The sequence below is a fragment of the Vulpes vulpes genome, chromosome 3 (assembly GCF_048418805.1).
Source record: "Vulpes vulpes isolate BD-2025 chromosome 3, VulVul3, whole genome shotgun sequence".
Lineage (NCBI taxonomy): Eukaryota > Metazoa > Chordata > Mammalia > Carnivora > Canidae > Vulpes > Vulpes vulpes.
Window position 1 is genome coordinate 21,967,927 of NC_132782.1, and position 13,764 is coordinate 21,981,690.

Genomic DNA, 13,764 nt, shown 5'->3' on the forward strand with positions numbered 1-13,764 from the left:
ATTAATAGAGCAGTCAGTCGCATTCCAAAAAACTGAGGACGTTGCTATTTATAATACAGCATTTTGGCAAGAAAAGTGCCAATTTTACATGATTGCAGGCAAATGTGCTAGTTGGCTTTTTTTTTTTTTTTTTTTACTTATTTGTTAAAGAGAGACACAGGGAAAGAGAGAGAGGCAGAGACACAAGCAGGCCCCATGCAGGGAGCCCGATGTGGGACTCGATCCCAGGTCTCCAGGATCACACCCTGGGGGGAAGTCAGCACTAAACCTCTGAGCCACCCAGGCTGCCCAGTAGTTGGTATTTTAATGCTGTTCTAGTAACATGTAGAAAGGGCGTGAGAAACTTGAGGGTTAGAGTGGCTGAACTCTCAAGCCTGAGGAGACTCTCTCTTTAGAGCACTCAGTTACTCCTCCTGTCCCTTTTCTTCACTCCTCCACTTGAAATAGCCAATGGAGAAAAGGAGCAGCTAAAGAGGAGTTGGGTATTTGATTCTAGAGCTAGAATGGTTACTTAATGCTGATCACTTTCTTAAGATCTGGGTATCTGGCATTTAAATCAGGTCTTTCTCAGGAGTATTAAGTAATTCTTTTGTGTTAGTCAACTCCTGGAACGTCTTAACTTTCATAGAGCGCATGTTAGAAAGGAGGGGACTTCATTGGGCTGGGAATGCCGGTGACAACTCTTTTTCTTACCATTCCCAAGGCTCATCTTTGAATTGCACCGTATGCCAGAAGGAACCTTACCTCTTCTAATGGTGAGGCCTGCAAGGTGCTTTATAAAAACAAAAGCCTATCTAATGCACTGGCTGAAGACACTTATGGAGCCCTGCCCTATGACGTCTCCCTAATTTCACCAAGTGCCATTACCCAGAAAAGTGCATTTGTAGCCAAGCGAGAAGTTCTAAAAACAGCTGTTGGGTAATTCTCTCTGTAGCAACCAAAAACTCTGCCTCTATGCAAGTAAGGAGGGGGGAACAGCATTCAGTAACCAGCGGAAAGGAAATCTCGGTTTGCAGCTCAGCTTTACGTCCTTAGGCCGGTCAGTTCTCTGAGCCTCAGTTTTTCCATCTGTAAAATGGGAGATTGCTTGAGGTCTAGCATTAAGCACAGCGCCCATCACGAAGTAGGCGATGAGGAAATAAATGACAGCTCTTTGGTCTCATGGTTACGGGCGAGGAGTCCGTTTTAAGTTTGGTGAAGCGGAGGGGACACGCGGGGGGAGGAGAAGGGGCTGGTTCAGGCCCCGGGGAGCTACACGGGGGCCCGGGAGGGTGCTGGGGCACCTGGCGGGGGGAGGGCTGCGGTGTGGATTCCGGCTCGGCGCAATGCGGGCACGGCTGGAACTCACCTGCGGGGCAGGTGCTGGGCGTCCGAGGCGTGACCGCGGAGGGCGGGCGGGTGGGCGGGCGCTGAGACCGTGCGGCTGCCGGCGCATGGCACCCGCCGCCCAGCCGCCGCGGTGGCTGCCGGGATGCGCCGCAGCGAATGGTCGCGCCGGGCGCCGCTCTGAGTGACCTTTCACCCGCGCCCAGCGGTCCGGGCGGTGGCACAAGGCGGAAGCCATGGCGGAGGCGGCGGCTGCAGCCGGAGGGCCGGGCGTGGGCGCGGGCTCAGGCTCCGCGGCGGGCGGGGGCCGGGACTCCCACCCGGGCCGGGACCGAGCGGGGCGGAGGCTCCGGGTTCTCTCGGGCCATCTGCGGGGCCGGCCCTGGGAGGCTGTGAGTACCAATGAGTGCAAAGCGCGGAGAGCCGCGGCGGCGGCGGCGGCGGCGGCGCCCACTGCCGCTCCCGCCGCGCCGGAGTCGGGCACCATCCCCAAGAAGCGGTGAGCAGCGGCTCGGCGGAGCGGGCTGGCGGCGGCGGCGGCGGCGGGCGGGGCCCGTGCTGCCGGGGGGGATGGCACAGCCGGGGGGCGACGGAGGCAGCCTGGTCCCCGGAAGGGCAGGCGCATCTCCCGAGAGGGTGGACGGGACCCCGGGCTCCGGCCGGAAGGCGGCGGCGCGGGATGCCGGGTTCTGGCTCCCTTACTCGAGAGTCACAAAATCTGAAGAACTCTTTTTTTTTGAGGGGGGGGGTAGGCTTCAGCCACCTCCCCCCCGTTTTCTTGGATTCTTAATCACCAGGAATTCATGATCTTGAATTAATTCTTGGGCATGATAAGGTCTTGCAGCGGATGCAGAGGGTTCCGTGATGCGCCTCCCAAGAAGCCTGATGGAAGCGTGTGCTGGATGCTGGGTCTCTTGCAATTGGCGCAAGCCTGGGTGGTGTGGCTCTTGGAGGAAGGTGCTGACGGGGTGTCTGTGGGGCAGGTGTGCGTTTGCTGAGGGGCATGGGCCTTGACTTTGAGGGAGGAGAGTGAGGGGTGGTGACAAGCAAAAGAACAAAACAAAACAAAAACAACTTCAGAAGCTAACTAATGATTCAGACTGTGGTGGTGGCTGCTGAGCTCCGGTGTAACTAGAAGCTGAAAGCCCCTTGCCTGTGGATGAGGATTTTTTTTTTTTTTTTTTTGAGATCTTGACTTAGTACTTTTTGGAGAAATATTAGACGCTGTTGGGAGCTACTAGAACAAACTCTTTTCTGAGATGTGGCCCTTGTCATGCGGATGAACTTTCAGGGTGAGAGAAAGTGTGGGTAATGTTTCATGGGTGCTTGTCCATGTGCCAGAGACTGTTAAATCTATTACTTCTTTTACTCCTCTCCAAACTCTGAGGTAGGTACAATCATCTACGGATGAACGAGTAGGACATTTAGAAGTCTGTTTCAGATTCCCAAATACATCTTACTAACTTGAGGGCCAAATTCTTAGCTTGTACTACTTATGACGAATTCATTCAGTAATTCCGCATCCATGAGTCCTTCCTCTGCCGGGTGTATACTCTGCCAGGAATACAGAGACTTAAAAATGCAATATTTACTTAAGGAGCTAACAGCCTAGAATACGGTGTGATAAGAAATTTAGCTGGTGACCATAGCAAATGGTCACTTAACCCAGTTTTATTTATTTATTTTATTACTTTTTAAAGATTTTATGTATTTATTCATGAGACACACACAGAGAGAGAGGGAGGCAGAGACACAGGCAGAGGGAGAAGCAGGCTCCATGCAGGGAGCCTGACGTAGGACTCGATCCCGGGTCTCCAGGACCAGGCCCTGGGCTGAAGGCAGCGGGCTAAGCCGCTGAGCCACCCAGGGAGTCCCCTTTAACCCAGTTTTAGATATGTATGTAAGGTGGAAGGCTTCCGGGAGTAAGGAGTGAGTGGATCTTGAAGTTTGGTTTGGAAGTAACCTGGTGAAAGAGAAAAGTGTTCTTGGCAGAAAAACAATGTGTTCACAGGTAAAGCAGTGAAAGATTAGGAAACTGGTTGAGAGTTCAATGTGGTAGGAGGAGCTGAGAATAATAGAGGGTGAGGGTTGGAGGCAAGTCTTGTTTGCAGGATTTTATGTGAGGGTAAAACATGATTACATTTACCTTTTAGAAAGGTCCCATTGGGGACTGAATTGAAGAAGGTTAAGCAGTTGAATGTATAACGGCTGGGAAGGAAGACCTGAGTTTGAATTTCCACTACACAGTTCCAGTTGCATGACCTTGGGCAAGTGTCACTTAACCTTTCACAGAGCTTCAGTCCCTTGTCTGAAAGTGATAGTAATTCCTGCTTTGAGTGTTGCTGTGAGAATTCAACGATACAGAGTTAGGTGATCAAGGGCTTAGTGCATTGCCAGTTACATAACCCTTCACCAAATGAAATTATAGATGCAATTTTCATGGAGTCCAAGGACAGAGAAGTCATTTAGGAGACTCTTACTCTAATGACAAGTATTGCCATTCTGAACTAAGGCATAATATTGGGAATAGGCAAACCTATTTGAAAAAATAATTAAGACGTAAATTTTTTTAAAAGATTTTATTTATTTATTCACAAGAGACACACAGAGAGAGGCAGAGACTCAGGCAGAGGGAGAAGCAGGCTCCATGCTGGACTGGATTCCAGTCACGCCCTGAGCCGAAGGCAGAGGCCAAACCGCTGAGCCACCCAGGTGTCCCAAGACTTACATTTTTTAACTTGTTTCCTGAATGATTGGGGTGGGGGGTGGATTCAAGGATCACATCTTGGCCTCAGGCTTCACTTGATGTTATATTAGCCATCACTGGGTTTAAAACTTTTTTTTTCCCTAAATGGTTTCATGTACACTTATGTGTATTTATTTGTATGTATCTGCATGATTGTACATTTATATGCATGTTCACGTTGTTAGAACTAAGTAAGTACATCAGGTGTTCCTTATTGTTAGATTTAGGGGCCTTGGTCTGCAGCAGCCAGAGAAATATAGTAATGTTTATAAGGTACACTGGGGTGATGAATGAGGCTTCCTATAGCTGAAGGTGACTGGTTTATGTGGTTATTCTATAGACAGAAGCCACAGCTGTAACTTACTATTGGCATAGATTACACCTTGTAGAAAGCTCCGGTCTTTCATTCAGAGTTAGGTGTGGCTAGTGAGAAAATCTAGTCCTGTTCAAATATTTTGAAGTTTGAGTCAAAATATGAGGGAACATAAAAACTTGTATTATATGGAACATCAAAAGCTCCCTTAGAAAGTGATCTACTTACTATATTGTTAATGGGGAACCAAGGTCTCCCTTCAACTCCTCCTGCTTAGTTGGGCCTCAGTTTGCCAGCAGCAGAGCTGAGTCGAAAGGGAAGACAAATGATGAAGCAAGGAGCCAGGGTTTAATAGAATTTGAGTGTGACTGTATGTCACTTATTTGGAATCACTTGGTGATGTGTGTTATTTGTATAACTCCTCTCTGATTACCTTGGATGATGTAATTAGTTGTAATTTTTCTAACTCATGGCTAGTTATCATTATGGAGTTGGAGGAGTGACTTTTTGAAACTTCGTGTTTTCATTTTTTTCGTAGGATAGTCATGCATATGTTAATCTACCCAATGTTTATAGAATAATTGCTTTATGACACATAATGTCCTAAGAACTGAAGGCAGAAGGATGAATAATTGTCCTTGGCCTTAAGGAATTCACAATAATAAGGGATATACACATTCCAGCACAGTTTGAGTAGAGCCGCTATAAATATAGGTACAAAGATAGCACAATGGAAAGGAGAGTGATTATCCTTGGGGTCAAGGGAAGCCTTCTGGAGACGTTTTAAAATATAGATGATGGTGTGGCAGGTTGGTTGGATGGTGAAGAGAGTTCCAGGCATATGTAGCATATGGCAAAGCAAGGGGGCATGAAAGTGCATATATATTTAAGTAACTAAACAATTGGTAGAGGTGGAAGTGAAGTAAAAGGAGGAAGGCACTGGCAGGTCACGGAGGCCTTGACCTGGTGGTCGTCAGTCCATTCCTTCATTCACTTGCTCATTAATTCATTCATGTGTGACTATTTCAGTGCTTGCTATGCACCATAAAACAGTGGACAAAACCTGTCCTTAAGGACTTATTTTCTCGTTGGGGCGGGGATAGCAAACAAACAAGTAATATAGTATGTCAGATGGTGATAAATGTAATGAAGAAAAATGAAGCAGTCAAGGGTCATGGCAAACCTCTGAGGCAGTTAACCTGGGAAGAGACTTGATCAGATTGGGTTTGCGTTTGTATCCAGCTACACTATTAAGGATGGACTGGAGAAGGATGAGGATGCACATAGGGAGACCAGTTAGGGAGCTGTTGTAGCAGAACAGATGAGAACTAATAAAGGATTAAATCAAGGTGATGGCAGTGAGAATAGAGGGGGAAAGATGGTTTTGAGTTTTGGAAATTAGTGCATTAGGTAATACATAAAATTATGTGACTATATGTCATGGGAATTTGGAGACAACGATAATAGAAAATGGATGGTAAGAGTCCTGAGGAATGTGGACTTTTAAGAGGACTGGCTGATCACAACCTGTTGTACTTACCATGTTGGTCTCCTCTGCATTCTTGGAGTTCTAGTTACTTCTATCCAGGAACATATATTCTCATTATTTGAGGTTGCTGGGCAGAGTTTTGAGAGTGATGGTTTACTTTTGGACCCTCTGTTTTTCTTTAAGTTGCATCTTACTCAATGAATAGTTTCTTTTAGATTCTAAAAATCACAGTGTATGTACTAATTAAGTATGTGACATTTTTATGCCTCGGTTTTGGATTTTTTTCAGTTTAAAAAAGCTATTGTAATGTTAAAAAACGAGAAGAAAAAAAATCCCTTGTGACATCTGTCCCTCTGCACTGTTAACGGCTTTCCCAGTTGTGGTTTGGGTTAGTCAGAATTGTTCTATGGCAATTTTTACAGAAGTTATAAACTCTTCTGCTAGATCAAAAGAAGATCTTTAATTAATACTGCTACTAATTGCTTAATTTACTTATACTACCGTTTATGCACACCATTCTTTAAAAAAAGATGTGTTATTTAACATGTACTAGAAGCTTTTTTTTCAGGAGGAAAAAAAGTTAACATCTTGTAAATGTTTCCTAGGAGGGCATCTTTGTCATACCAGGTTTCAACCATTTGTAATTGAAGAGATCATGATTAAATAGTGTCATATAGCTAAGGCATTAGCTTATATTGTACTTACTGAATAAATTATAAGATGTATGATCCTATCAAAGTGAAATTCATAATTTTGGAAAATGTTATGCTTGGTTTTAAGAAATAGACCAGTGTATTTCCTTCTGTGAGTGAATTTTGCTGTTTCATTAGTGAGAAAATAATGTTGAGAATAAAATGGAAACATACTTCTTTTACGTTGCAAGTATCATTTTGGGATGGACCACATTTTCTGCAAATAGACTTCTTTATGTCAGGAAGTTACTTACTATAAAGCCACCTAACCCCCAGTCACTTAATAAAAATACCTAGGAAAAGTTAAATGATCTCTTTTTAGGCTGCAGAAGAATGGAATGCTGTTGATGAGATACTTTATGGAACACTTTTTTTTTTTGCTTTTCCTTTTTTTTTTAAAGATTTTATTTATCTATTCATGAGAGACACATGGAGAGAGGCAGAGACATAGACTGAGGGAGAAGCAGGCGCCCTGCAGGGAGCCCAGTACGAGACTCTCTCTCCCAGGAGATCATGACCTGAGCCAAAGGCAAGATGTTCCACCACTGAGCCACCCAGGTGTCCCTACGGAACACTTTAAAAGCAAATGTTAAGCAAGTATTACTCCTTTCAGTTTTATTTTCTTATTATTGAGAAGAGAGTTTCTGTTGTTCTACAGATTAGTATGTAATTTCAATTCCAAACCAAATCAAAGTATCCTGAGTAGATTTTATGCTTTTGACATGAAGTAGTAATCGCCCTCCCTTCATTAGTACTCTTTTTATTTGTTAGGCTTTAGGAGTAATATTTAATTTTATCACTGCCCCACATCTGAGTTCAGAATCAATTGAAAAGACATAAGAGTATAGATAGGTGGAGATAAAAATGTCAGCTTTATTACAAATAAAGCTTGTTGGAGAATATGGCTTAGATCTGGACTACCTAATAGTCACCTTGGATTGGATAGACTCAGTCATAGGTAATACTGGACTACAGAAGGCCTCCCCTGCAAGGGCAGAGCCAGCTCCAGTAAGCCTTGTACATGGCCCGGAGAGAGACTGAAGTATAACCACTTTGTATTTGATAGATTCTAAGGCCAGATAAAAGGCTGACCCCAGTTGCTTGGTGCTTCTCAGAAATCACTAACCAGATAAATCGCTCCTTCCATGAGAAGGGATGACTGTGTGACAGTTGGGGAGAGGCAACCAGGATAGTTACTCTTCTGAAGTCCCTCCAGATTGGAAGCTGGATGTCAGAGAATGGAGGTATTGCTGGTATAGTTTTGGATAAATTAGGGAAAAGGCTGAAAACTTTATGGTAGGTAAATAGTCTTCCACCTGCATCATTTGCATGTGATATCCCCATTGCCTACTGAATATATTTATCCAGAGTTTACTGGTTAGGACAGTTAAGGTCTTTCAGGGGAGCAAATCGGCCTTTCTAAGCCTTGTATTTGGTTGCTACCTACTACCTACTCTAGCTGCATACCAGAATTGTTGCTATTCCTGGGACACGTCCTTCCTTTTCCCTTTTCTTTCTTTGATATGTTCATGTTTCCAAAGTAAAGTATACATAGTACTGATAGTTCTGGGATAATTTGGGGGTGGTATGTGGCTTACAATCTTACTTGGGTAGTTATATGTTTGTATACATACTTATTTTTTTGTTGTTAAACTTTATTGAACTATTGCATAACTTATAAATGTGCAGGTTATAAGTGTACAGCTTAATTACTTTTCACAAAGTGAACACATCTATCTTATGTATTTAGATTAAGAAACAGCATTACCAGTCCCCAGAAGCCTTCTTCATGTCCCTCTCCACCTCCCACCAGGATACCAGTACCTTGAACTACATAGTTTGGATTTGCTTGTTTTGAACTTTATATTAGTGCAGTCATGCAGTGTGTGTTCTTTTGTGTGTGTCTTTTCCCCCTCATCATTATGTTTGTAATACTCATCTGTGTTGTTATGTCTAGTTGTATTTTGTTCAGTCTTACTGCTGGATAGTATTCCATTGGGTGAATATATACTGCAATTTATTTTTTTAAAGATTTTATTTATTTATTTGAGAGAGAGAGTGAGAGAGAGAGAGATAGAGAGAGAGAGCACGAGCAGGGGAAAGAGAAAAGGGAGAGGGAGAATCAGACTCCCCTCTGAGCAAGGAGCCTGACTTTGGGCTCAGTCCTAGGTCTCTGGATCATGACCGGAGCCCAAGGCAGACTATTAACTAACTGACTGAGCCACCCAGGTGCCCCATTCAATTTATTATATTAAGGATGGGCACCCAGGTGGTTGCTAATTTTAGGTTTGAATAGTTATTTATTGATTTTAATATGAAGTGCTTATCTAACTACTGTTTTTATAGATATTGCTGCATAGAAATTGGCTAAAATAATTAAAATAGTATTTAGTATACGTTATGTTCAATTTTCTTAAGTATATCATTTATTTGAGGTAATAAAATGCTCCTAGGTACTAGATCATTCATGTAAATATTAAACTGGCTTTTAATTTTTATTAATCTTTAAAGATTTTATTAGAGTGAGCAAGAGAGAGAGTGCGGAGGAGGAGCTGAGGGAGAAGCTGACTCCCCACTGAGCAGGGAGCCCAAAATGGGGCTCGATCCCAGGACCCTCGGATCAGGACCTGAGCTGAAGGCAGATGTGTAACTGACTGAGCCACCCAGGCATTCCTTAAGCTGACTTTTTAAGCACTGTGACCTTAAAGTCTTTTCAATGTTCAAATGTTATTTATAAACTTACAAGATTTCAGCTTAGAATTACAATTCTAAATCTATAGCTCAGTTAGTTACACATTTTGAATTTGTTATAAGCCAGTCATTCGTACAAGCCAGATCCTCTTAAATTTTGTAAGTATATAAAAGATCAGTTTCTGCATAGCTCTCTTATACAAAAACATTAACATCTGACTTTGATTCCCTTCTCAAGCATTTGTATATTTAATTCTAAATCTTTTTATAGTTGAAATATGCTTACTCATTAAGGAAGGCTGTTACCATCCTAGGGAGCTGCAGTTACTTTTGACAAGGGAGTTTTGCATCTTAGATGAGATTTGAAGCTATAGGTATCTTATATCTAAGACAATTTTTGTATTGCATGTAATATTTGCCCTTGCAGGCATATCTGAAGTTACCAACCAGGGATTTGAGCTAGGATGCTGACCAAATTCTTGTCGGCAACTTCACTGGGCCTCTCCAAACTCTATTTATAGTTGCCTTATCAGTGACCTCCTATCATCAACTGGGGTGTGTTCATGTATTCTAGGACCTTATAATCAAATAATGTGAATTACTTCATTTGTTATATTCACAGTTTGCAATTCCCACTCAGATTGTTTATATGGTTGGATTTTGCATTTCTTCATCCTGAACTTTCCAGGAATCCAGCATTAGGGATATTAAAATAATACTCACTTGAATTTGGTTCTGTCAACTCAAAGTTCATAAATCAACACTGTACTAGAGCTTTCTGTGATGCTGGAAATGTTCTATAATCTGCTGTCCAATATGGTAGCCACTACCCACAGGTGGCCATCTTGACTAAGGAGCTGAATTTTTAGTTTTTGGTTTTTTTTAAGGTTTTATTTATTTATTCATGAGACACACACACACACACACACAGGCAGAGACACAGGCAGAGGGAGAAGCAGACTCCGTGAAGGGAGCCCGATGCGGGACCTGATTCCGGGACCCCAGGATCATGCCCTGGGCTGAAGGCAGGCGCTAAACCGTTGAACCACCCAGGGATCCCCCGAATTTTTAGTTTTATTTAATTTTAATTAATTTCTATTTAAATAGGCATATGTGGCTAGTTATACCGTATTGGACTGCACAGCTGTAGATTGAAATCTAACTCATTATCTGTCCTTTCTTATTTCTATATGAAGTTACTTTTCTGGGTTTTCTTTTCATTTTTTTCTTTTAAGATTGAACTCTCTTTTGAATTAATTTATTCAAATAATTAATTCTGTTAAACACCTTAATCTCATCTGATCTTCACAACCTCCCATAATACAGATTAGTAACCAAAGTTTGTAGATGTTTGCCAGAAAAGTCACTTGCTATAGTAAGTGGTAGGGCTTAGATTTGAATCCAGATCTTCTATCTCAAGTCTAGAACTTTTTCCTTGATACTGTGCTACCACTAGTCTCATTTTTTTTTCTTACAATCTTTCTCGTATCCACTTTGTGCATTAAACAAGTTTTTATTGGTCATTTGTGTTCAAGGTGCTTAGGCTGCATCAGTGAACAAAATGGACAAAGATCTCTTTTCTCATGGGACTTACTACATTCTGATGGGTGAAATAGATAATAACATAGTAAATAAATCAATTACTAAGTGTGTTAGAAGGTGATAAGTGCTATGGAAAAAAGGAAAAGAACAGAGTAAGGAGGTAGGGTTCACATTTTAAATAGGATTTCATTGGGGAATGTAACATTTAAGCAAATATTTGAAGGAGATGAGAGTGTTAAGCTGTATGGATATCTAGTTGAATGAGCGTTCCAGGCACAGGAATAGTATGTGCAGATACCCTAAGGGGAGGCACACATGTGTTGTTTTAGGAGAATAACAAATGTAACTGGAGTCAATTCATAATCCTTTCACCCCTACACTGTTTTAAGTGCGTACCTTTGAAACCTTAGCTTCTGATTTAATGTCTCTTGTTTTAGTCAAGGTCTTTTATTTATGCTACATTTTCTAGCATCTACAACTTTCCTTGTGCTACTCTCTGGAAGATCTGCTTGTTTGACACCAGGCTTCAGGGTCTGTGTATTTTGAGGATCTTTCTGTTTTTGAGAATTGAGGGGAGGTGATACTGGGCTATTATCTGTTACCTCTTCCTCATGATTTCTCATATTATGAATAGTAACTCTAAAATCATTAAATGTCATGCCATGTAATAAGTAGGCCTGGAGCCTTTGATTCATTTAAATCAGTTAGATACCCTCCTGACATCTTTTTACCTGTTTGAAACTTCATTTACCCAAGTTTGTTGGCAATTTCTTCAGTATTTTCGATGTGCTAAGCACTGGGGAGGAGTAGCACATGTTTCTGCCTTATGGGATGTGTAGGTCTACTAAGGAAGTCTCATTTGTTTTCTCTTACTGCAGGGTGCTAAGTGCTATGATAGAGGCAAGAAGGGGGGAAGAATGATGACTGGTATAGCAATGGAAGGGCATCTTCATTTCAAAGAAACATAGATTAGAAAGGTGGGGGAGTACTACTATTTTATATTAAGGTGCTATGAAAATTCTTAAATCTGAGGGTAAAAACATTGATGAGAGTATTTGGATGAGAACAGAATCAGAAGAATTAGAGTAAGAGAATGTGGACAATATAATAAATAAAGTTTACAAAACTGGTATGACAGTTGGTTGTAGTAATGCTGGGGGCTTTCAGCTACCCGGATAACTTTTAGAAGTCTTATTGTGAGAGCAATATCTGGCAGTTAATTCACAATTAAAATCAGAGGGTACATAATTGATGCTGAAATGTTATACATTTTACTTAAGAAAACAACAGAAAATAATAATCAAAATAAGGGACTAACATTGAAAATAATAAAGAGATAACTACTATAGCATTTTGGCATCTTTTAGTTGTGGCATATGTGTGTAAAGTCATGCTGTGATTATGTCTTGAAACCACCTTTTTCTTTTTCACTCAGTATCTTGTGTATAATTTTCTTTCTTTTTTTTTTTTTTTAAAGATTTTATTTTATTTATTTGACAGAGCAAGTACATAAGCGGGGGAGTGGCAGGCAAAGGAAGAGGGAGAAGCAGGCTTCCTGCTGAGCGTGGGGCTCAATCCCAGGACTCTGGGATCAGGACCTGAGCTGAAGGCAGACGCTTAACTGATTGAGCCACCCAGGTGACCCTGTGTATAACTTTCTATGTCAAGAAATATTAATGGGCAACTTTACCTTCAGTGACTCGAGTACTGCATTATATGTAGGTACTACAAGTTCAACCAGTACAGTATCTTTTTTAATTGTTTCCAATCTTTCCCTATTTATAAAGATGCTGTGACAGACTTTTTTTTTTTTTTTTTTTTTTTTACAATTAAGTCCCTAAAAATTTCCTTAAGGCAAATTTTTAAAAAGGGCTTTAATGGGTTAAGGAGGATTGGAATACATTGTTCATTCATTTCAGTGGGCAGAGGCAGAAATAAAGCACCGCTGCTTGTTTGGATTTAATTTTGGCCGAGAAAAAAAAATAGGAAATTATTGGAATCCTATGAGAAAGACTCTTGTCATGTTTGAACAGATTTATATCTTATAACTTAAGAAAGCAGCTTTCCAGAAATTCACATAAAAGAAAATGAAATGTTTTGGCCTGAGTTGCTAAGGGGAAACCAAAACATGACCACAGAGAGCCTAAGAAATATTGCTTAATTTTGCCTTGACCTTGGAAGTGATGAGGAGTGAGCTGAGGCAACTGGCTTAGATGTTCCAGTTTAAACCACTTACTGTTATCAGTAAATATTGTACTCTTCATGCTTATTCAGATGGCTCATACTGTTTGGTCAAATCGTCCTATATCACGTGATGCACCTTAAGCATTGTAAGGTCAGCAGTTTTCTTTTTCTCCCAACACATATTTTGAAAAAAATTAAAACATATTGAAAAATTAAATTTTATAATGAATTGTTTTATACCAACCACCTAGATTCCATCATTAATATTTTACTATGCTTGTTTATCACATATCCATTAATTCATCCTTTTCTCCATTTAGTAGTAGTATACCTTATTTTTGATGAATTCTAAAGAAAATTAGTTGCTTCATTTTGAAGTAAAATCTCCTATATTAGCTTTCACTGCTATTGGGGGAACTTTTTTTTAATTTAAATTCAGTTTGCCAATATACAGTATAACACCCAGTGCTCATCACGTCACACACCCTCCTTAATGCCTATCGCCTAGTTACCCCCATCTCCCCACCCCACTTTCCCTTTGGGGGAACTTTTAAGTTATTGTCTAACTGTTCAATCTCCATTTTCACATTTTCAATTATTGCACATTTTTATCTGGGAATGTCTGGGTGTTTTGACATAGTGATAATCTCTTTTTGAAATAAAATTTTAAAAATTTATTATTTTTGAAGTAAAAGGTTCTACTTTTGTGCTTTTATATTGATCTTGATTTCCAGATAGTATTTTGTCTGCTTTGTCTTTGCAAAAATATTTGTAGCTTTAC

General features: G+C 41.0%; 2 protein-coding genes across 2 annotated transcripts in view; one reads left to right on the forward strand and one right to left on the reverse strand.

The window, feature by feature from the left end:
- Window positions 1-1,465, reverse strand: part of NFE2L2 (NFE2 like bZIP transcription factor 2) — a 144,607-nt gene extending 143,142 nt beyond the window's left edge. The window contains exon 1 of the mRNA XM_025993974.2: window positions 1,349-1,465. The gene's annotated coding sequence lies outside the window, so the exon portion shown is untranslated. The remainder of the gene's footprint in view (window positions 1-1,348) is intronic.
- An 82-nt stretch (window positions 1,466-1,547) lies between these two features.
- AGPS (alkylglycerone phosphate synthase) overlaps window positions 1,548-13,764 on the forward strand; it is a 131,529-nt gene continuing 119,312 nt past the window's right edge. The window contains exon 1 of the mRNA XM_072752024.1: window positions 1,548-1,825. Coding sequence (XP_072608125.1) covers window positions 1,563-1,825 — 263 coding nt within the window. The 5' untranslated portion in view covers window positions 1,548-1,562. The remainder of the gene's footprint in view (window positions 1,826-13,764) is intronic.